The sequence below is a fragment of the Mastigoproctus giganteus genome, chromosome 8, assembly GCF_048544385.1.
Source record: "Mastigoproctus giganteus isolate SK-2022 chromosome 8, ASM4854438v1, whole genome shotgun sequence".
In the NCBI taxonomy this organism is placed as follows: Eukaryota; Metazoa; Arthropoda; class Arachnida; order Uropygi; family Thelyphonidae; genus Mastigoproctus; species Mastigoproctus giganteus.
This window is the reverse complement of record NC_143582.1, coordinates 184,379,635-184,404,713: the sequence shown is the minus strand read 5'-3', so window position 1 is coordinate 184,404,713 and position 25,079 is coordinate 184,379,635. Positions and strand designations below refer to the sequence as shown.

Here is a 25,079-nt window from a genome sequence, read left to right as displayed (position 1 = left end):
GACTACTTATAATGCTGCTTGTCGCTTATTTACGACTTGCAAAATATCTGTTTATATCCATTCTGGTTATTGCTTGAATTTTTTTGATTTCTGTTTTTTTTTTTTTTTTTTTTAAATTTGGAGTCTTGAAGTGTCCCGTTTAATCGAGAGTTTGCTGTACAGTATAGTCAGTGGCATAGCTACCATGTAGGCAGGCAAGGCAATTGCCTCCGGGCCCTTTAGGAGCCCGGCATCTTTGGCTGTCTCCTGTTTTTGCAATTTTCATTAATTAAGTAGGGGGCCGAACATGTTCTTTGCCTCCAGGCCCGAAAAAGGCTAGCTACGCTACTGAGTATAGTACTATAGGATTTGGTGTTTTCATAAAACAAAAAAAAATAAAAAAATAAAGTTATTATGGAATACTCATTAGCTGAGGTAGCTAATATGGATCCAGTATTGTGTATATGAATATGAAATGGTGCTGCAGCTGCAAGGCATTAGGCACAAAAATATCCAAATCATTGACAACCTAGACAGATATACAATTATTTTGCTCACTTGGAAATCACACAAAACTAGTTAACTGCATCCCTATTGTGTGGATGGCTGTACACAATTTGGACTTGATGGAAGAAATAATGGACCACATTAATCAAGTATAAGAACAGTGGGAAATGTGCAGTAATTTCCAGTAACATTTCACAAAGTAGGTATAAAAAGCAGAGCACTTAATGTTCTTTTCAGTTTATCATCATAAAATATTAGAGATAGAGCTGCCATAACATGAAAGAGGAAATGGTCCATTTTGCAAACACTGCACTACTCATGAGTATCATTAGGGAAGGGGTGGGGAGAAATCACCCCTGAAATTTTTGATAACATTACTTGTTTACCAAATAGTTTTAGTTGGTTTGCGCTAGCCAAGGATGAAAGGTTGCAAAAATTTGTTCAATTTATAGTTCTCAAGTATTCGTACATAATATGAACCAGTTCTGTACATACTGCCAAACAAGAATTTTTAAATATATAATTAAAGTTTTTTATGAAATGTTTCCATCATATTTAATAATTTTGATGGGCTATTGAAAACCACATACTGGTTGCCACTCGGTTATATTAAATATGAATAAATTCCTTAAGCTAGAGACAAACCAAAAGGATAAATGGCAATTTATTGATTTGCACAGCAATGATCAGCTAATTTCAGAGGAAATGTTCTGAACTTCTATAAACACCTGATCAAAGACTTGCATCCAATCAATCAGAAAACAGCTTTAAAACATGCAAGTCATTTTATCTATATCAGGGAGTTTCAAATTATAAACAGGCATTTACCTTTGTTTTTTTAGACAATACACAAAATAAAATTACTTGCACCCATGAATTTTACTCAAGAAACAAGTTACAACCCACACTCCCAACCAAACCAACAAAAGGGCACCCATCCACTAATGTGAGAATATGGAAAGTACTACTAATTTTGAATAAGATGCCAAAAGATAAGTCAGTTTAACTCATAACACAGCTTAGCGTTGGGGAGTGTATTCAGACTATATCATGGTATTTCTGATGTGGGTAGGAGGGGGAAAAAAAAAAAAAAAAAAAAGCAGGTAATCTAAACAACTGTTTGTTATTTGTTTTTTTTAAGGAGCATTAGCAACTAAGGCCATATTGCTCCGGGGATATGGGGTGGTCATTCCCTGACCTTTCGGCATCCTCTGTATTTGGTGGTCACAGGCTCGAACTCCGGTCTAATCAAGAAGCGTGTGCTGCTCCTGCCCATCTGGCTACGGAAGCACCATATATAAACAACTCTCAGTATTTAAATCACATGTGAATCAGAATTCTGAAATGCATACTGCTGACTCAAATCAAAGCTAGGTTCAAAACCTGTCTGTGAGCATAGAGAATTGATGTTTATGTTGAACCTCATACTATAAATGGGAATATCCTTATAAAATACTTTTACAATTTTTGGTAATGTGGCCTATAAACTTGAGCTGTTTATATACATATATATGAGAGAGAGAGAGAGAGAGAGAGAGAGAGAGAAGAGAAAAAAAACAAAAAAAAAAAACATACCTTACTAAGACACTGAGAGCACCCAACGGAGTAACCAAACTAGCTGGTGCAAAGGCAAAAGCTGCAAAATTGGCTGCTTCTCCAATTCCCACTAAAACAGATACATTAAAGAAATATGAAGTTTTATAAATGCAAATATATTTGAAACTATAATATAATAATCAAACATTCACAAAGCCATTCAAATCCTAATAAATTTAACAGTTTCTTCAAACATCCTGGGGATGAGCCACCACATTTTTTGAAAAATTTCTCTTAAGACTAACTATGATGGTTGAGCAGTGGTAGCAGAGTGAATCCAGAGATTCTCGGTGAGAAGGATTAGTGAGCCCCCCCCCCTTACTAAGACACTGAGAGCACCCAACGGAGTAACCAAACTAGCTGGTGCAAAGGCAAAAGCTGCAAAATTGGCTGCTTCTCCAATTCCCACTAAAACAGATACATTAAAGAAATATGAAGTTTTATAAATGCAAATATATTTGAAACTATAATATAATAATCAAACATTCACAAAGCCATTCAAATCCTAATAAATTTAACAGTTTCTTCAAACATCCTGGGGATGAGCCACCACATTTTTTGAAAAATTTCTCTTAAGACTAAATACGGTCGATCTGCGGGTTGGCAGATCGACCGTATTTAGCAGCCAGGGGCTTGAACCCCGGTCTACTCAAGGAGTGTGTGCTACCGCACTCCCGCTCCTGACCACTCGGCTATGGAGGCCTTGATTTGACAGTGGTATTCATCAATTAGAACTTTGTTATGGTGCCTCCATAGCCAGGTGGGGAGGAGCAGCAGTGCGTAGCACATGCTTCTTGATTAGACTGGGGTTCGAGCCCGTGCCCACCAAATACAGAGGATGTGGAAAGGTCAGGGAATGACCACCGCATATCCCCAGAGCAATATGGCCTTAGTTGCTAATGCTCCTAAAAACCAAATAACAAACAGAACTTTGTTGCAGGTACAGTTAAATCTGTTGTGGGGTTTAATAAGTTTAAATCATTTATGAACAAACTTTATACTATTATATCATGGTTAAAGAGGTACTTGATAATAGAAATATGGATGACTAAGAATTTTAAGGGGTGAAACTGAATGGAAAAATTATTAAAGCGTTTGACGATTTGTGGATGATATGACACTGGTAGCAGATTCTGAGAAAGGATTGCAGAAAGTGTTTTATTAGGCTAAAGAATAGTTGTAATAGATTTGCAATAAAAATAAATATTGAGAATACAAAAGTTATGCGAGTAGTAAGAAAAACATGTAACAGATACTGAAATAGGATCACCTGCAAAGGAGATCTCATTGAGGTGTTTAATAGTAATTGCCAAATAGAGTAAGGAAGCTACAGGCTTTTGTAGCACTGGCAAAAAAAAAAACCACACCGTAGATAAGAAAATAAAAATTATATGCTTCCATCCTCATACAGGTAACACATAACTTTGAATTTGTTCAAACTGCTAGCCTCAACTACCTATGAGGACAACTTGTTCCAGAAATCGATGATTCACTGGCTAAAAGAAACTTACTACCTCTAATCAAGCAGTTTCCAACTGGTGGTTTGTGAACCCTTGAGGGGGGTCTGCAAAAGTGCTCAAGGGGGTTTGCACTAAAAATTCTGTAATGGTGTCTGCTTAGATTTACATAGGTATATTTTTGTAAACTACAAAATATAACTAATAATAAACAATACAGTAAAATAAAATTAAATATAAAGTAAAGAATTGCCAACAAAAGAAACCACATCTCCCACAATTCTTTATAATTAGTTTACTATCTTACAGTATATCATGTTAAATAAGTTTTCCATACAAATTGTTTTTTTAATTCTCAGAGACCATTGTTATGTAGAGGTACTTAATTTTTATTATTATGCAATATTGATTATAAAAACGTAGTACTGGAAATATTTTATAGTAAAAATTCAGAACTATTATACGATTTCAGAGAATATAGGCTTAGTGGTTCGCAATAAAAATATTATGTTGAAAGGGGTTTGTGGGTCAAAAAAGGTTGGGAACTGCTGATCTAATCTAAACCTCAATCCCTATAATTTGAATTTATGGTCCTTAGTTCTGGAATTCTTTATAACAGTGAAAATTCCAACTTCATTCATTTTACTAATCCCTCTTAGTGCCTTATAAACCACAAATCAGGTCAACTCTGAGGTGCCTGGTTGCCAAACACAGTTGCCTACATAATTAGTCTTTCCTCATAAGATTATCTTTTTGTGATCTCATCATTCAAGTTGTCCATCTTTGGACCCTTACAAGAAGCTCAATGTCTTTTTCAGATGACGTTTCCATACTTGAACACAGCATTCCAAACATGGCCTTACAATTGCTTTATACAGTGGGATTATAACCTCCCTATCTCTACAGGAAAATGTTTGATAAATCATCAATAGGACACCATGGGCTTTCCTGGCTGCCTGTTTACAATGTTCAGAAAACTTCATATCTGCCCATATTGTAATTCCCAGATCCCTTTCTTCGTCTACTGTTTTTAATTCAACTCCACCAAATGTATAATTTATATCAGGATTGCTCTTCCCCAAATGTAAGACCATTTTGCTGCATTAAAAACTCAACTGCCACTGCCACTTTTCTGACCATTCTTGAAGCCTGTTCAAGTCATCCTGAAGGTGCGCTGCTCTGATCATTAGTGACTCTACCAATCTTTACGTTGTCTGCAAATTCTGACATCACATGTTCTATCTGTTTTTCAATGTCATTTATGAAAGTGATAAACAACGGTGGTCCAAGAATCGATCCTTGTGGGACCCACTCCTGACATCACACCAATCCGAAGAATATATATTAATCACAACCTTCTGCCACCCAGCAATCCATCTTGAATTTTACCAGTAATCCTAACCTGTTCAAGCTTATAAAGTAACCTCTCATGAAGGACAGAGTCAAATGCTTTGTAAAATCCAAATAAACTACGTAAAAATTGTTCCCTACATCCAGCTGGTAAGTAACTGTGTCAAAATAGCCTAAAAGTTAGTTAAACATGATTTTCTCTAAATAAAACCATGTTGAATATCTTTCAGAATGCCAAATCCATCTAAAATGTCCCTGGATTGAACTCTTAATCACTGCCTTGGAAATTTTTCCTACCACTGAAGTCAGACTAACAGGTCTGTAGTCATCAACTTCACTCTTAGAACCATCTTTTTATATTGGTGATAGGTTAGCACTTCTCCAGTCCAAAAGGAATCTTTCCCCCCGAGCTGAAAGATGCATGATTAACCTCAATGGTTCAATGTACTTTCTTGCAGTCTCCCTCAAAACTAATGGGTACATGCTATCAACTCTGGGAGCTTGCTTTTATGCTCAAAAGTTTTTCTAATAAACAAACAAACTTCGAAATCACTAATTTCATATGGCTCGGTTTCACTTGCACAGCCTCTTCTCAGCACGAAGGGGTTTTCATCAGTAAAGACCGATAAGTACTTATTCAGTTCATATGCAACCTCGGCTGGGTTATCTAAGCATATCCCACACCCAGTGCACAAGAGTCAAACCTGATTAGCTTTCTTCTTTGTTGTATTCACATATGTGAAAAATTCCTTGTCTCCATTCTTTGCACGATTAGCTAGTGTTTTCTCATACATAGCCTTGGCCTCTCTAACCTTATTTGTGGTACTATTACAGATCAACTTGTATCTGTTGTTGGCTTCAGTACTTTTTATTGCTTCGTAACTACCCATTCTATTTTTTTCGGTTCTATTTGACCAGCCAGCTCTGCAAACATCCATTTGGCATCCTTCTCCTGCAATATTTTCTTAATGGTATGTATGCGTTCATGGCTTCTGTGATTTTTGCTTTAAAAGTATTATGTAATTCAAATGTATTCACTCTTCTTCAGCAATAAGCTCAATTCATAGATGCCATATAGCACCTTAAACTGTCAAAGTCCCTTCTTCTGAAGTTAAAATCTGTGCCTTTACCTTTAACTACTGCATCTTTCTTCATCATCCAGCTGATGATTGCACGATTAATCACTTCCTGACAATGGTTCCTGTACTTTAAGCTCTGTGATGTCATCTGATTCATTAGTAATGATGAGGTCAAGAATATTTTCATCCCTAGTACTTTCTCTAACATGCTGGTACAAATACTAACCATCTAGTTTTTATTTAAAATTTTTTTTTTTTCATGGTGAGTTTCCCTCCCATTTATTTCAATCAATTTGGGGCATATTAAAGTCACCCATAATAAGACATTCACATTTGCTTGCCCATTTCATCTGCATATAAAAACTCTCATCATATTCTTCACAATCTTCTGGTCTGTAGATTACTCCCACTCTTATTATACCTTTGCCTCCAACTAACTCACAGCACACAGATTCGATGGTGGCAGGTTACTTCAGACTTCAGGGAGGTTACTTATCTTCCCTATCTTTCCTAAATACATTACACATACCATAGTGGAATTCATCAACCCCAATTTCTGAGTGGCACCACATTTCTGTCAGCCCTATTATGTCAAGATTAGTTGTCCAAATTCAGTCATTTCATTGACAATGCTCCTGACATTACTGTAGACAAAATTAAGACTAAGTAATGTATAGTTTACTACCCTGACACACCAACTGAAGTTATTTAGGTTTGTATTCCAAGCTTTATCTTCCCCCTCAAATGAGAGGGAAGGATAAAGCTTGGAATACAAACCTAAATAAGCTGCATAATTCCACAAACTGTGGAATTACATAGTTACCTTATTTGAAATGCTGCTACCCTGATCAACATCAGCTGTTGTGACAACAAACAAGAATCCTTGAAGTGAGTGCAAGCATTACTTTGATCAATATCATCAGATAAATGCAGATCTAAATTACCCTTCTCCCCCATAACTAGCAGTTTCTCTGAACCCTTAAGGTATTCTCAATGATACTGGCAAAAATGTGCGCACCACCTTTGTTCAAATGAGTACCATCTCTACAAATTAGATTCCTTCTACCTACAAATGCTGGCCACACCAATAAAAATTTCCCCTCTACAGCCTTGCAGATTCCTTCAAGTCTTGAGTTCACCCACAAGGCTTTCAGCATATAATCTTCTTATCATGTCTGGGCACAATTGCAGACACGCATCCTGACCTAACTCGTGGCAGTTTTTCAGCATAGTCAGGCATGTTCAATATTGTTGGTCTCCACATGAATAATAATACTCTTTACCTCCCTTAAAATCTGACAATCTGTTGGTAATATCAATTGTTTCTCCTAGACAACACACTGATAGCATCCTTCCTCTTGCTCAGGCAACTCATAGGAGAAAACAAATTTAAATTGAGAAAGGATGGTTGCAGGATACGTGTGTGTGTGTGTGTGTGTGTGTGTGTGTGTGTGTGTGTGTGTGTGTGTGTGTGTGTGTGTGTGTGTGTGTGTGTGTGTGTGTGTGCACGCGTAAATCTGCTTTCAGTCAGCAGGTAGTGTGAAAAAAATTTAAGGAAGAACTAAACAAATCATTAGAAGAGTTTTACAGGTGATGTGGGAAGGTTTTTTTTTTTTGGCTGATGCCGTATAACCTTTTTTGCATCATTTGTCACTACTAACATTAATTAGAGGAGATAATACTAACATTAATTATAGCTCAATGGCTTTTAGTTACAGGGTCTTACTAATTTAGTATTTTAAAAATAAGCAAGAGCTTTTTAAGTAACTCACCTCAATATTAGAATAGGAGGACATAAAATAGAACAGGTGAGCTAGCATGTTTGACTGAAATAATGAAAAGGCAGAAGAGAAACTGGATTAGACATGAGGTGCAAGGTGATGAATTGATGAAAGGAAAAGTTGGGGGGATAAGCCCAGAGGGAGATTGAGGACAACTATGATAGATGAAATGAGAGGAGGGGGAAATGGTAGATATGGGAAAATGAAGAAGAGGTTGAGGATGAGGAGATACAGTGAAATAGTTACTGAGTGTATATGTAGGCTGGCCTGCCCATGGCAGAACACTAATAATAATAACCATGCATCATCACAAATTTCAAGAGAACTGAGTATTTGTACAAGAGAATTAAAAATGGGGATAAGGAGTTCTCATGTGTGAATGGAAACAAGTTAGGCAAAGTATGCAGTGCATTACATTTTGGGCACATTCAATTTCTTAAATTAAATGTTTTTCTTCTTCTGAATTAAAATTTTAAAATCTGGATGAATTTAAGTAAATGGCAGGGTGCTCCCAGCTTTAGTTCAGTACCCACAGTACTGGAAAATTAGGAAGTTTTAGTCGGGTATTTTACAGAGGCATATGATGACAACATGTATAGAGATTCAAAGAACAGACATGTGTGCACTATGCACTTCTTAAGAAAATTACATCAACAAATTTGTTCTGGATGATTTTAATCAGTAGCATCGTTGCTGTGAAGGGCATATTGTATATCACTTGTGTACAGTAAAGATTACACGGGGCGTATCATAACAAGTCAGACCCACTCCAGGGTTGGATTCGGGATCTAAAAACAATAATAAAAAAAAAAGGTTCATGTAAGTATAGGTCTGATTTTGCCTTATTTCTGAGTCACAGCCATTTTTGTATTCCAGTAATTCTTTCCAAAAACTTAGTTAGCACAGCTGGCGCCATTCAACTGTTTACAAATAATGCTCAATATCTTATAGAGGGGCCTTGCTATGTAAACAAAATCTCTTAGTGTTCTTTGAGTGATTTCAGTTAGTTCTCCTGACAAGGGCACTATATTTGGAGCTTGTTATTAACATTTTGATACTGTGCATTTGCTGTGATAATGGAGGCATATTCAAATCAAGAGATGGTAGACGCAGCTCACATATGAACTTGCTAGATGCAATGCAGCCGAGGCAAGATGTGTGTGTGCAGAATACTTCCCTAATCATCATGTGCTTAGGGAAGTATTCTGGGAGTACAATGTATACAGGAAGGACAAAGAGGACAGGAGAGGTGCAAGGGTTATGCTCTTAGTCAAGAAGAATATTAAATCTAAGGCAGTTCATTCAGTTGATTTGGGTGATGAGTACAATGTTAAGTCAGTTTGGGGAAAACAAAATTGAGAGTAGGACTATGTTATAGGCCTAATTATGGTGATGAGTATACCAAACAGCTATACAGGGAAATAGAGTGGGCCAGCAAATCAGAATGTCTCATAATAGGAAATTTTAACTTTCCAGACGGTGACTGGAATTTGTGGGTTGGTCACTCACACAGTGAAAATGTGGATTTCTTGGATGACTGTTTTCTACAGGAGCATGTTAGAGAGGCAACAAGATGAAGCAATACTCTTGATCTGGTTATCAGCAGTCATTCATCATGCATTAAGAATCTGCAGGGAAGGACCCACAGGATGGCCTCGATCACAGTGTATTAATGTGGCATTTAATTAAAGACGTAGGTAGAGGGAAAAGTTTTTGCTTTCATAAGAGTAACTACAGAGGTCTGATAGTTTTTAAATTGTGAGCAGTGGGACCAATTCATGATGTTACCAACAGCAAATTCTAAATGGGAAATATTCAGAGAAGTAATCAAAGAAGATACTATGCTTTTCTTACCAAAAACGAAATACTGCTCAAGGCTTGAACCTAAATGGGTGTCAGATGAACTTTTGTGACAAGTGGCAGAGAAGAAAAGTGCATGGGTTGCATATAAGGCTCAAGCAGTAGAATTTTTTTCAGCCTGGTCTGTGCTTGTTGACAGGAGAGACTGCTTCTACAGGGATGGGGTACACTTAAATAGAAAGGTTGCAAGAATATTTGCTGATGCTATCGAGGCAGTATTAAATGGGTCGGAAAACTGCTAGCTTGGGGGGGGGAGTGGATACACAGACTAAAATGTTAACAGTGGCCACAGGCAGAGGCAAAAGTGATTCTTGCACTGCTTCTGTTAGAATGAGCAGGAGCCTGGAAAGCAAGGCAATGGAGATTTCCAGTATTGCTGGGAGTCATAGTGTAACAAATAAATACATGGGCTGTGTTAGTGTAACTAAGAGTAGAAACAGGTGCATGTATACTTGCATATACACCAATGATGGAATTTATATAGTTAATAAATTTGACAAGCTTGAAGTGCCAGTCAAGACATCAAAGGCAGATATTGTTAGGATATCAGAGACGTGGTGTCACACAGACATAAGCAGTGAAGAATTGCAATTTGGGGAGTACAATGTGTACAGAAAGGATAGACAAGACAAGACAGGAAGGGATGAGGGGTTATGCTGTTAGTTAAGAATCACAAAATCTAAGGAAGTGCATCCAATTGATGTTGGTGGACAATGCAATGTTAAGTCTGTTTGGTATGACATAAGCACTGGGAAAGGAAAAATGAGAGTAGGTATGTGTTATAGGCCTAATGAATCTGATGAGCAATTGTGCAGAGAAAGAGAGTGGGCCAGTAAATCAGAATGTCTTATAACGGGGGATTAACTTTCCAGATATCAACTGGAACTTGTGGATTGGTCACTCACACACTAGCAAGACTTTTGTGGATTTATTGGATGACTGTTTTCTATAGCAACATGTTCGAGAGGCAACCAGAGGAAGTAATATTCTTGATCTGATTATCAGCAGTGATTATTCATGCATTAAGAATTTGAAAATAAAGGAACCACTGCGTGATAGTGATCACAATGTACTGATGTGGGATTTACATAAAAATGCAACCACCATCAAGGCTAAAGGGAAGGGCTATTGCTTTCGTAAAGGTGACTACAGGAGTCTCAGACAGTTTTTAAATTCTGTAAAGTGAGATCAACTAATGATGTTACCAACGTTGAATTCTAAATGGGAAGCCTTCAGGGACTTAATTTTGGAGGCTACTAGGCTTTTTATTCCAAATAAGAAATACTGTTCAAGGTTTAGGCCTAAATGGATGTCAGATGAACTATGAGGCTTGTGGCAGAGAAGAAAAATATATGGGATGCATATAAAGTATCAGGTGACACAGAAGCCTCTGGTAGATATAAACTAGTCTGTAATCAAGTCACAAAGGAGGTTAGGCAGGCAAAGGCAGATTACAAGAAATCCTTGGCAAAGGATGCAAAGAAAAACAGCAAAGAGTTCTTTATTTATGTAAAATATAGAAGGAAAGGGATGAATCAGATTGGACAACTTAACATAGATGGGCTGACTATTGATGATCATGCTCAGGTAGCTGATAAATTGAATGAGTATTATGCATCTACATTCAAACATGAGGAGTTATTCAATGAAGGGAGTGCCAGAAGTTTATCAAACTGTAACAGGGAGCTAAGTGATTTTGTAATAACTGAGAGCAAAGTGGAGGTGAAATTGTTGAAATCAAACATAAAAAAGGCACCTGGGGTGGATGGGATCTATCCAGTTATATTAGAGGTAGCAAAGGAAGTAAGCAAACCCTTAGCCATAATTTTGAGAGCTTCCTTGGACTCAGGGGAGATCCCCATGGACTGGAGGTGTGCAAATGTATCACCAATTCACAAAGCGCGTTCAAAAGGTGACACAAGTAACTATAGATCTGTTTGTTTAACTTGTGTTCTGGGGAAAATAATGGAATCACTGGTTAAAGAAGCATTGCAAGATCATCTAGACAAGACTGCAGTAATACTTAAGACACAGCATGGGTTTGTTAAAGGGAGGTCTTGTCTGACCAATCTGATTGGATACCAATCTGATATATTGAAAGGAACTGAATGCCGAAAATAATTTTGATATCATATACTTTGGTTTCAGGAAAGCTTTTGATACTGTTGCACATGGAAAACTGCTGTACAAATTGGAGAGATATGGCATTAAGGGTAAGTTGCTACAATGGATAAAGGAATGGTTGTGTGGGAGATGACAGAGAGTGGCCATTTATTATAATGGACACTACTCTTCGTGGAGAAATGTTATTAGTGGAGCTCCCCAGGATTTGGTGTTTGGCCCATTGTTGTTTTGTATATTTATCAATGATATTGATGAAGGTATTTCAGGTTTAATGTCCAAGTTTGCAGATGATAAAAAGGTTGGCAGGGTTGTTAACAACAGTATGCTATGCCAACTGGATCTAGATAATTTCAGCAAATGGGCTGAGAAGCGGCAACTGAAGTTTAACATTGACAAATGCAAAGTACTGCATATGGGTAGCAATAACGGAAGAGAAATTTACCAACTGTATGGTACTACACTCAGTGAAGTGGAAAGTGAAAAAGACTGGGGGGTAATTGTGCAGTCAAATATGAAGTTCGCTGACAGTGCAGACAGGCTGCCAGGGCTGGTCATGTAGTCTTGTCAATGATATATATAGGAAGTTTGCTAGAAGGGGCAGGGAGGTGATTATCCCGTTATACAAGGCAATGGTCAGGACACATCTAGAGTACTGAGTCAGGTCTGGAGGCCTCATTTTAGGAAGGATGTAGAGTTGCTAGAACGAGTACAAACAAGGGCAACAAGATTGATGAGGGGAACAAAGGGGTGCTCTTACCAAGAAAGGCTTAAGTTCTGCAAATTGCAGCGCCTAGAGAGTAGGCACCTGCAAGGTGATCTGATTGAGGTGTATAAGGCCTTGAATGACTTGAGCAAGCTGAATGCTGATGGGATTCTTCCTCTTGTTCAGATTAAGAACCTGAGGGGGGGCACAGATTGAAACTGAGGAAAGACAGTTGTAGAATAGATGTCTGGAAATTTGCCTTTAGCCAGCAGGTTGTTGATCAGTGGAACAGACTTCCATCTTTTGTTGTGGAAGTTGATAGCTTAAATAAATTCAAGGTGGAACTAGACAAACATTTGGAATGAATGGATCAGTGAAATGGGGATTTTTTTTTTTTTTTGGCTGATGCTGCATAAGCTTGCTTTCTTTCATTGTATGCCTGTACCAATGCTAATAAATTATCAGGAGATACAGAAGCCAATGGTAGATATAAATAAGTCTCTATTCAAGTCACAGAGGAGGCAAGATAAGGCAGATTATGAGAAGTCTCTGGCAAAGAAAAACCAGCAAAAACTTCTATGCATATATTAACAGTAGAAAGAAGGGGTTGAAAGATATTGGGCCAACTTGATGTCTGTAAGTTGATGACCCTGCTCAGGTTTTGCAGACAAATTGAATAGGTATTTTGCATTTGTGAATGTAGATTCACACATTCACACACTACATTGACTCGTGTGAATGTAAATTCACACATGAGGAATTCTTTAGGGAAGGGATGACAGAAGTTTATCAAACTTTAATGAGCAGTTAAATGACTTTGTAATAACTGAAAGGAAAGTGGAGGAGAAATCGTTGAGGATGGACATAAAAAAAAAGCACCAGGGGCAGATGGAATCTATCCAATTATATTAAGAGGTAGCAAAAGAGGTAAGCAAACCTTTAGCAATAATTATGAGAGCATCCTTGGATTCAGGGGGCAGTCCCTATGGACTGGAGAAGTGCAAATATATCTTGAATTCATAAAGGGGGTTCAAAAGGCAACACGAGTAATTACAAACCTGTTAGCTTAATGTCTGTTCCAGGGAAATAATGGAATCACTGGTTAGAGAAGTAATACAGGACCATTTTGATATGCATGCAATTATACTGCAATCACAGCATGGATTTGAAGGGCAGTCTTGTTTAACCAATATGATAGGTTACTATAATGCAATGACCAAGGAACAGGATGCAAAAAATAATTTTGACTTTGTATACTTGGAATTCAGGAAGGCTTTTCATACTGTTGTACATAAAAGACTGCCATACAGACTAGAGCAATGTGGCATTAAGGGCAAGTTACTGCTTTGGATAAAGGGATAGTTAAGTGGAAGAAGACAGCAGGTGGTTATCAATGGGCACTACTCGTTGTGGACTAATGTTAGTGGAGTTCCTCAGGGTTCAGTGCTGGGTCCATTGTGGTTTTCAATATTTATCAATGATATCAATGAAGGTATATCAAGCTTAATGTCCAAGTTTGCAGACGATACGAAGATTGGCAAGGTTGTTAAGGACACTAATGACAATACGCTGCTGCAACAGGATCTAGAAAAGTTGAGCTGATGGGCTGAGAGGTGGCAAATGAAGTTTAACATTGACAAATGTAAAGTACTACATATGGAAGCAGTTACCCCAGAGTAGCATATCAACTCTGAGGCACTACACTGACAGTGGTGGAGAACGAAAAGGCCCTGGGGATAATTGTGCAGGCAGATATGAAGTTTTTTGAGCAATGCAGATGGTCTGCAAGAGTAGCTCATGGTGTCTTGTCAATGATATACAGGAATTTTTCTAGCAGGGATAAGGAGGTGATTATCCCCTTGTATAAGGCAATGGTCAGGCCACACCTTGAGTACTGTATATAGGTCTGGAGCCTTCATTTTAAGAAGGATGTAGAGCTGCTGGAACGAGTACAGAGAAGGGCAACGAGATTGGTAAGTGGAACAAAGGGTTGCTCTTACGAAGAAAGGCTTAAGTTTTGCAAATTACAGTGTCTGGAGACTAGGCACCTGCGAGGTGATCTGATTGAGGTGTATAAGGCCTTGAATGACTTGAGCAAGCTGAATGCTGATGGGATTCTTCCTCTTGTTCAGATTAAGAACCTGAGGGGGACACAGATTGAAACTGAGGAAAGACAGTTGTAGAATAGATGTCCGGAGGAAATTTGCCTTTAGCCAGCAGGTAGTTGGTTGGTGGAACAGACTTCCATCCTTTGTTGTGGAAGTTGATAGCCTAAATAAATTTAAGGCTGAGCTGAACAGGTATTCGGAATGAATGGAGGGGTGAAATGGGAGAGTTTTTTTTTTTTTCCCCCTTTCGGCTGATGCCGCATAAGCTTGCTTTGTTGCATCATATGCCTCTACTAATGCTAATAATGCAAGTGAGTGAATAGAACAAATCTGTTCTATGCATTCTCACTCGAGATCAAAGACAACATCAAGTCCTTATTTCATAAGTTTATCAAGCAAACTGAGTCACTTTCCACATTTTTAACAAAAATTGTGTGTTGAGTCTTGGGTGTATGGATAATATGATCCCCAAGATTCAAAGATTTCAATGGAAAACAATTATGTCACCAAGGCTAAAAATGGAATGACAATCAAAACCACACATGAAGGTCATGCTGATGGCATTTTTTTTTTTTTTTTTTTGTCAGCTGCTATATAAAGAAGGCAGAAGCCAGAGTTATGGTAAAATCCTATGCTGGACTGCAGGCTGGCTAGAGGATATGAGATAGGTCAAAACACCGATCTTATGCTGAAATGCTATTTCATCCCCCCCCCATTTCTAATTTCATGATGATGGTAATGAGGATATCGAATGGAAGCTTTCAAAGTTTTCTGATGATTTAAAGATAAGAAGGGTTCCAAACAATTTAGGCCAGGCCATTCTGCTTCAAAAGACTAGGACTGGTTGTATATATGGCCAGAAAATGGCAGCTAACATTTAATGCTTTTAAATGTAAGATTATGCATTTTGGGAACAGAAATCCTGTAACCAAAATGCAGTCATAAGATAGGGAGGGGGGAGCTAAAGTGGTTTAAAACAAAAAAAGACTTAGGTTTAGGTACTATTATTCAATCTGACATGTGATTTTCCATGCTGTGTAAACAGACAGCTAGGAAGGCATGTGGTATCCTGTTTATCATTTATAGGGCCTTTGCTAGTAGGAAGAGGGACACATCGTTATTTATCTTTACAAGATTATGGTTAGGCTGCATTTGGAATATTGTATTCAGGTTTCGATACCACACCTAAAAATGACTAGAACTACTGGAGTGGGTTCAAAGAAAGGTGACCAGATTATATGAGATGCACCTATGAAGAAGAGCTTAGAAGGTGTGGACTTGAGTCCACACCTTCTAAGTCAGTTTGGGTCAGTTCGAGAAATTGAAACAAGATAGACTACAAAAAAGAATGTGTTAGAACATGTGTGTGGTTTCAGACGGTCATTATATTGAAGAACATTAACAACGTGAAATTTATCATTGAATGAAAATAATTTTTTGCAACATTCATTGAACTTCTTGACCAATCTTGTGTTTTCCTTTGAAACACTGGTTTCTATAGAAAATGGCTGTCCGTTTAACTTACATGTTGTAGTTAAATGTGGGCTTTTAAGAATGTAATTGTAAGCAGATGCCATCTGCATAAACATTAATGTTGTATGCATTCTGATAAATGGCACAATCATAAAATAATGCTCTAGCATATTCTTGCAGTGTCATGAATATGCCAAATGTAGATACTTAATGCAATTTTCACAAATTACTATCACTCAGCTCACTGACAAATATAGGCTTAAAAGCTTTCGGTTAAAGATCAACCTCCATGTGCTTTTTCACCAACATTTCAGAAATACAAAGTTAGTATTACTGTTAGTATCGGTAGTAGCAAATAATGCAAGAAAGCAAGTTATAATAGCAGGGGTGGCCATAGCGCAGCTCGCACAGGCCTGTGGTGCTGCTCTCATGCAGATATATTTTGATTTTTATTTATATATAACAATGATTAAAGTTTAAAAATAATAACTTTATTCTCATTTTACACTGAAAGGACAGAATCTTTACACCCCTCTCACTAGTGGATGAACCTACTGCTTGGCAGGTATACAGGTACCTCGGATGATTGCAGACAGGTCTCCTGGTCTGATGAGTCCCGTTTCCAGTTATTTTGAGCAAACAGGAGGGTTCATGTACATGGTAATTCGATGTCAGTATGGATAAATGTCATGAGTTAACCAACTTTGAAAGAGGGATAACAGTGGGTGCCCGACGCATGGGTCATTCTATCATGGAGGTGGTACAGAAATTGCACAATCCCTGTTCAACGTATCAAGAGTGTATCGGGAATATGCCATTTCCAGAATAACATCTCATTGTGAACAGTGCAGTGGGCAAGAAAGGTGGTGGATGAATGCAGCCGTCAATGTCTGTCTAGCATTGTTTCAGCCAACTGGAGAGCAACAGTGGCACAAATCACCACCGACTTCAACGAGGAAGGTGCCAGAAACATAGCCACCAAGACAATCTGGCAATCATTAGCAGCAATAGGTTATGGGAGCCGCTGACCCACCAGAGTCCCATTGCTAACACTGCAATACAGGACTATGCCTCAACTGGGCAAAAGAACATCGGCACTAGACCTCGGATGATTGGAGACAGGTCTCCTGGTCTGGTGAGTCCTGTTTCCAGTTATTTTGAGCAAACAGGAGGGTGCATATCTAGTGGAAACCACATGAAGCTATGCACCCATCATGTCAACAAGGAACTTCAGGCAAGTGGATGGTCGGTAATGGTCTGGGGGAGTGTTCAACTGGCATACGTTGGGACCTCTAGTATGTCTAGCATCTCTGAAAGGTCCAGGTTACATGTCCATCCTTGCAGACCATCTGCATCCCTTCATGGTCATCATGCACCCACAGGGCAATGGACTCTTCCAGCAGGACAATGCGCCTCCCCAACAGAGTCATAGTGACTAGAACATGGTTCGAAGAGCATTACGCAGATTTTACCACGATGGAATGGCCTCCCCATTCACTGAACATGAACCCTGTGGAATATCTTTGGGTTGATGTGGAAAGGTCTATTTGAGCTTTGGATCCTCCACCCAGGAATGTGACAGAATTATGGACAGCGGTGCAGCAAGCATGGATGGAAATACCTGTGGAACGCTTTTGTGAACTAGGGACTCGATGTCTCACCGTGTGACTGCCCTTATCCGTACAAAAGGCGGGCCTACCCATTACTAGGTAAGTATCCCACGATTTCTATCCATTCAGTGTAATGGTCATCAGTCAAAACAGACCGATACTAATTTTTAATAAATTGAAGTACTGAATATAAAGACTCACAAGAATATGTCAAACTGAAAACAGAGTCTCTGGGCACACTTTTGTTTTAGGATATTTTTGTTCCAGAACCTGCTTCCAAAACTCACTAGTCAAGTAGCTACTTCCTTTTTGGTTGTTCCAATCCTTCATCCTCTTGGATCTCCAGTAGCTCCAACTCTAGCTGCTGTATCCACAGCAACTGGCAGTGAGACGAGACCGCCATTCTTCATAATGTCAACAAGAAAAGAATTTTTCCAAAAATGCAAATGATGGTTTAAGTGCTCTTAAATCACAAAATCTATTATTAATTTCTTCTGCCAGTCCGTGTAACTTACATGCATCATCTCTAGTTATTTCAAATCCAGGTAGAGTTTGCAAAGTTTTAGAAACCAGGTCCTTCTCGATGAGTTTCAGTTTGTTGTGGAAGCTGAGCACACTCTGTGCTAGATCAGAAATAAGTTTCCTTGTCCTTGCAGAGATACATTTAATAATTGTAAATTCTGAACAACATCTGTGAAAAATTCCATATCTATCAACCACTGGTGCCTCAAGTTGAGGGAAAGATTTCCCTTTGTCTTTGACAAATTATTTGATTGGCTCCATAAAGTGAAAGAACTTTGTTAGAACATTGCTTACTGAGAGCCACCTAACCAAACAGAACCATGATATGTCATCTGGAAACTGATTGTTGTATATTTCTTCGATGAAGGCTTTGAACTGTCATAGTGTGCATAGTGTGCATAGTGTTAGGGTCGAGCGCCACCTGTGGTTTCCCACATCTGCGCCATATGTACACTGTGAAGAAATACAGAACACTGTAAATGCCAGAAAAAGTGTTGTGTGTTGAATGTGTGGTTTTGTGTTGGGTTCTGTTGTATGTCCTGGCATTTGGCCGCAGGGCCCCTGATGGAACCCCACGTTGCCCGCACACACCACTAGGAGGTAGCCAGGCTGCCCATAGTTCTCTGGCTAGTCTCCGTCAGGGTCGCCTCAGCTTCCTGAGCGGAGAACTGTCAATGCATTTTGGTGCTTGAGCATATGTAGTTGGTTGGTTGGTTAGTTTGGATTTTATTGGAACATTAGCAACTAAGGCTATAATGCGCCAAGACTAGGTCATATATAAAAATTTAAGCTTTCAGTGACCTAATTAGTTAGGTCACCATGTCAAAATATATAATAACAAAGTATAAAAGATAAATCAATAAAGAAATAACAATAAAATGTAAATTTTAGATATGAACAAAAACGTTTATTAATTTTAAAAAGCTAAAAACAGCAGACACATGGTCATTGTTGGATAAAATCTGACTGAGTGTACAAGGCTCAGCCAGATGACTAAAAGTGGTAAAATATAAAACGTGTCTAAAACATGAACACTCGGTTAAAATGTGACGAATAGTTAAAATGGTGCTGCAGTTCTCACACATAGGACAGTCATCTGCCCTCAGCAGAAAAGCATGTGCAAGATGACTGTTTTATGCGAAGACGAGCTAGAACAACTTCCTCTTTGCGGTTCCTGCGCAGACTAGACTAGACTGCCAGTGTCGGATTACAGGCTTTTTTTTTTATTTTTTTATTTGGTAGTTGTTGGTGCATCGGCTTCCGTGGCCATATTGCACCTCCCAAGGTTTTTGCAGTACTTTGATCCAAGCCCGAGGCGGGATTCGAACCCGCGACCTTTGGGTTGCCAGGCAGGCACTCTACCCATCCGGCTAGCCCGGTCGGCAATTACAGGCTTCATCTGATAGAGCTTGTTTGTGACTTGCTCATGCCAAGATTGTTGCCATTGGGACAGTAATTTAGGTGGTATTAACTGCCTGTAGTCTGTATAGGGGACTAACAGGCAATAAGTGTTGTGGGGTTCTGGTGATCTGGCCGCAGCATCTGCCAGTTCATTTCCCCAGATCCCAATGTGGTTTGGGATCCAGCAGAAACAGATGTCAAATGAACACTCAAACAGGGAATGTAGCATCTGCTGAATCCAGGTCACAAATGGATGAGGATTATACCTCATCCCCGATAAAGCCTGCAGTGTACTTGAAGAGTCAGTGTACACCATACATCTTTGGTGCTTATGGGTTTTAATGTGGTCCAAGGCTAGCTCTATAGCATACAACTCAGCTGTATATATGCTGCATTCGTGGGGAATCTTCCCAGATATAGTATATCTGGAAAGACAGCAGCAGATCCTACAGACAACTCTGACTTCGAGCCATCAGTGAACACATGCAAAAAATCAGAGTAATCGGATCGGTGGGCAGCACAGAGTTGTTGGTAGACAGAGGATGGAGTTATGACCTTACCCCAACTTTTAATGGAGAAGTTACATAATGGTAAGCGAGCATGCCAGGGTGGAAGTAGACACCCTGACGACTGGGCAACATTGTCTGCCATAATATTGAGCTCTCTGAGCAGCTCTTGGACACGGATGCCAAACAGAGGCGGATTTAACGGCGGGTGCACCGGGTGTGCGCCCTGGGTCCCAACTTCTGAAGGGCCCACGCAAAACCCCAACAAATTAGTTGAACTAATATGTTCAACTATTAGTTCAAAACTTTGTGATTATTATTATGCTATTATTAATTATATTATACATATATTATATTCAAATTTTATTGAAAATAAAACATTAATAGTACATAATATTTTTTATTTATTTAAAAAAATGGTTAACATGTATTTTTATTTTCCCTGTCTCTCTCTCTTTTTTTTTAAGGGGCCCAATATTTTTTTCTGCGACCGGGGCCTCAACCGACCTTAATCCGCTACTGATGCCAAAGAATCGGTTAGCAGTCTGATGGGTTTTATAAAGTTTCCCATCGTGGCTCAAAAATGGAAGTCCACATTGGGTTGTCTGGCAGGGATTTTAGTTTAAAAAAGGTATAAAGGTATATTTTAACAACAATTGCTTTTGTCGGAGAAATAGTGGTGGTTCACCTGCTTCGACGTATAAACTCTGGACAGGGGAGTTCTGAATGCTCCAGTAGCAGTACAGATGGCTTGGTGGTGAAGTGGGTCTAGCCACCGTAGTATGCTATTTCTAGCCGATGCATACACTTGGGACTCTTAGTCTAATTTTGAACGAACAAGAGCATATGTAGTTAAGAATTTTTAGAACTACCTCCATAACATGTTCATATTTCAAATATTTAGCTGCTAGGTATTCCTTATGAATAATGCAACAAACAGGAATAAAATCAGGAAAAAAAAGCATCAGCAGTTAAAAGTCCCACAAGCCTTTTATTGACACCTCTCATAGCTGGGGCACCATCAGTTGCAACACTATCTTCTTAATCAGTACAGAAGCTTTGCCAAGCACAAGGTCAAGAGCTCCTTTTAGGTCTGAAGCGTGAGTCATATCCTTCAAAGCAATCAGATCTAATAGTTCTTTCATGAATAGATTATTTGTTACAAAACAAACAAATATGGCTAGGTGTGGTTTATTTTCAATGTCTGTAGATTTATCCAATGCCAGACTCTGTGCTGAGCAATTCTTTAAATCATGTTGCAAGTTATTTATGATGTCAGCGCTGATTACAGAAATTCGTCTTTCCACTGTATGTAGGGATTTGTTCAACGTGCAGTTTTCTGTTTTCTGGTTCTAAAACTGAATTACTTCAGCAATATTTTTCTTAATGAACTCTCCTTCTGTGTAGTGGTGCTTTGCCCGAGCATTATTTGAGGGCTAAAATAAATCCAGCCTCTTTAATAAACACTGACATAATCTTGGTTTGACTATTAAATTTTTCTTTTAAAGACAATATTTTAATTCGCCTTAACACAGGAACCAGCAGGAAATTGTTGGGTGAGAGAACTGCGATTTGTTTCGAAATGGCACTTAAGATTACTGGTCTTGAACCGTGACAGTGTTACTTGACACAAAAGACACACTGGTTTACCGTTTCTCTCCACAAAAAAAAAACTCCTCTTCCCACTTTGCCTTAAATCCTCCATTCTTATCTTCATATTTACGTTTTTCCAGACAGCATGATAAATTTTAAAGAGTCTCACTTAAAAAGAAACTGATTTAGAAATAAATTCAGTTCGATCAGTAAATGCAGTAGCTAATTGTATTTAATGACAGGTAGATAAGTATAATTAACAACAGTTTCGGGATAATGAATCCCTTCATTGGCTGTAGAAGTAGTATATGCATACATGAAAATATAAATATATATAAAAATGTTAGGAATGGAATGAGCAGTGCATGCTCAGTTGAATGAAACAGTGCACATGTAGATGCGCAAATGCTGAATCACTTACTACACAGAATTAGGTGATTGTTGTTGGTACAGGGTGTGTATATGGGCTGATAATGTTCACACAAATAACTTGTGCACTGATTGAACCACATGTATGTCTAAAGTGTTTTATCAGAGATGCTAAACATGACAGATGGAGCCAGTGGCTCGTAAAGACATACGAATGCTTTTTATTATATAGCTCTTTCCAATATGCCTTCCACTATTGCAGCTCCCAAAGGTCGTCTAGTCGGCCACTCATTCATTATATAGCATTAGCAAAAAAAAAAAAAAAACAACCACCTCATATGACTATCTCTTTTAATAATTTAACTAGTGCTTCTTTAAATTTATTCGAACTACCCACTTCCACAATACCAGATGAAAAAAAAAAAAAAAAAAAATATGGAAATTTGTTCCAACAATCAGTTATTCACTCTTTGGCTGAAAGCAAATTTTTGTATATCTATCCTAAAACCATCTTTTTTTCAATTTAAGTTTAGCATTAGCATGGGTAGGGTAGGGTAGAGGTATACGTTGCAAGAAAGCAAGCTTATGCAGCATCGGCAAAAAAAAAAAAAAAAAAAAAAATTCCCATTTCACCCCTCCATTCATTACAAATGCCTGTCCAGCTCAGCTTTAAATTTATTTAGGCTATCAACTTCCATAACAAAAGATGGAAATCTGTTCCACCAATCAACTACCCACTGGCTAAAGGCAAATTTCCACACATCTATTCTACAACCTTAATTTGAATCTATGCCAACTCAGGTTCTTAATCTGAGCAAAACGAAGAATCCCATCAGCATTGGGCTTGATCAACCCAATCAAGGCCTTATATACCTCAGTCAGATCACTTGCATTGCCTACTCTCCAGGTGCTGCAATTTGCAGAACTTAAGCCTTTCTTGGTAAGAACATCCCCTGTTTCCCTTCTTTGTACTCATTCTAGCAACTCTACATCCTTCCCAAAATGAGGCCTCCAGACCTGTACACAGTACTCAAGGTGTGGCCTGACCATTGCCTTGTACAACAGGATAATCACCTCCCTGTCCCTGTTAGCAAAATTCCTATATATCATTGACAAGACTCCACGACCCGCCATGGCATCTCTTCGGTTATTGCTACTCATATGCAGTACAGGTGACCCCCGCTTAATGCTGATAATTGGTTCCGGAAAAACTGAGCGCTAAGTGAGTGCTGCATTCCCATAAGGTAACATATGTATTTGTGAGATGTGGTCGGTGCCATAGGGTATTTCTTAATCAATAATAAATGGTGGTGAAAAGATGCACAAATGTCGGTCAAAATATTTAATATTCAAATATTTGTACATATAAAATATTCTGCATTACATACGTATATAATTATGTGGTAACTACTTACATATCAAAATTAAACCTAAAATTCTAATTAAAACCATGAATTTAATTTAACTGATTTAAATTGATTTAATTTAACTGATGAATTTAATCAAGAAAAATGTGTTGATTTTGGGTTGAACTTTGGCCCTCTTCCAAATAAACTAAAAGGGGTATTAATTTTAAATCTCCCATAGCGTTACCACCCAACAATAAAGTCAACCAATCCTTCACCGCTTTGAAACCTGGCATGGTTTTTTCTTCTTTCAATATGAAACTTCTTTTAGGCATTCGTCTCCACAAAAGTCCTGCTTCATCTATGTTAAAAACTTGTTAAGAAGTATAACACATAATATCCCTCTTCAATAATTTTAACAAGTTCTTTTTTGAAAGTTTCGGCTCCTGCACTTGCGGCTTCTCCCTGGATTTTAAATCTATTCGACCAGCCCTTATTAGTTTTAAATGGTTCCACTTTTTTTTTTTTTTTTTTTTTAATAATATTTAACTTAACTGAATTCTGCATTGGATATTATCTTCAATAAAATTAGTTAAAGTCTTTCCATTTTAATCCTAATAGCCGGCCTAGCCCTAGTTGCTTGCAGTGGAACAGCTATCTTTTCCGTTGCTAAAATGAATTCTTTATTTTTTTTATAATTGTTCTTACAGTTAAACTTGCAAGTCCTAAATTATGGCACACATCCGCTTGCCTTTGACCAGAATATATTCGCTTCAAAATGTCTAATTTAATTTTCAAATTCAGTCGTTTTCTTATATTTATAGTCTTTGTACTGCACCCAGACATTGTTGCTTTTTCATTCTTATGGGCCATTATTAACTCTACGAAAATGTAACTGCATTGGTTGCATTAATTATGATACAATGTTCAAGTAAACTGTCCGTTATGCACAATGTCTAAAACGGTACTGAGTGATGATTAGACTTCGGATAAATGCATATAACGCAAATATTACAAGCAATATACGTGATCAATTTTTAAAATTGCTGATCTCAGAACTATGTAACAAGTCACTGTACTGCAATTAAATTAGCGTGTGAGAAAATTTCACTGAGCATGGGAAAATTTCTCAAGTCGGCATGAGAAACGTTTTAATGCTGTTTTTCTATTCATTTTCAAACCATCTACTCCATCAAATGAAACGATTTAATTAAATATGCCAAAAATGCAATCTGTAAAAGAGCGTTATAGTGATCTGTGACAGCATTATAGTCAGATATGGGTTATAATATAAGAACAGCATTATAGCGAATCAGCGTAAAGCGAACCGCATTATAACTGGGGCCTGCTGGACTTTGCATTTGTCAACGTTAAACTTCATTTGCCACTTGTCAGCCCATTTGCCCAACTTATCTAGATCTAGTTGGAGTAACATACGTTCTTTACTGTCATTAACAACCTTGCCAACATTTGTATCATTTGCAAACTTGGACATTAAGCCTGATATATGCCTTCATCAGTATCATTAATGAATACACAAAACAACAATGGGCCCAGCACCGAACCCTGGGGAAACTCCACTAATAACATTTGTCCACGAAGAGCAGTGTCCATTGTTTACCATTCTCTGTTGTCTCCCACTCAACCATCCCTTTATCCATTGAAGCACCTTACCCTTAATGCCATACTGCTCCAATTTGTACAGCAGTCTTTCA

General features: G+C 38.2%; 1 protein-coding gene across 1 annotated transcript in view; it reads right to left on the bottom strand.

Annotated features, from left to right (window-relative positions):
- The window catches only part of LOC150082061 (magnesium transporter NIPA2-like), a 226,000-nt gene that overhangs the window by 26,838 nt on the left and 174,083 nt on the right, over positions 1 to 25,079 (bottom strand). The window contains exon 6 of the mRNA XM_090379950.1: positions 2,062 to 2,152. Coding sequence (XP_090236076.1) covers positions 2,062 to 2,152 — 91 coding nt within the window. The remainder of the gene's footprint in view (positions 1 to 2,061; positions 2,153 to 25,079) is intronic.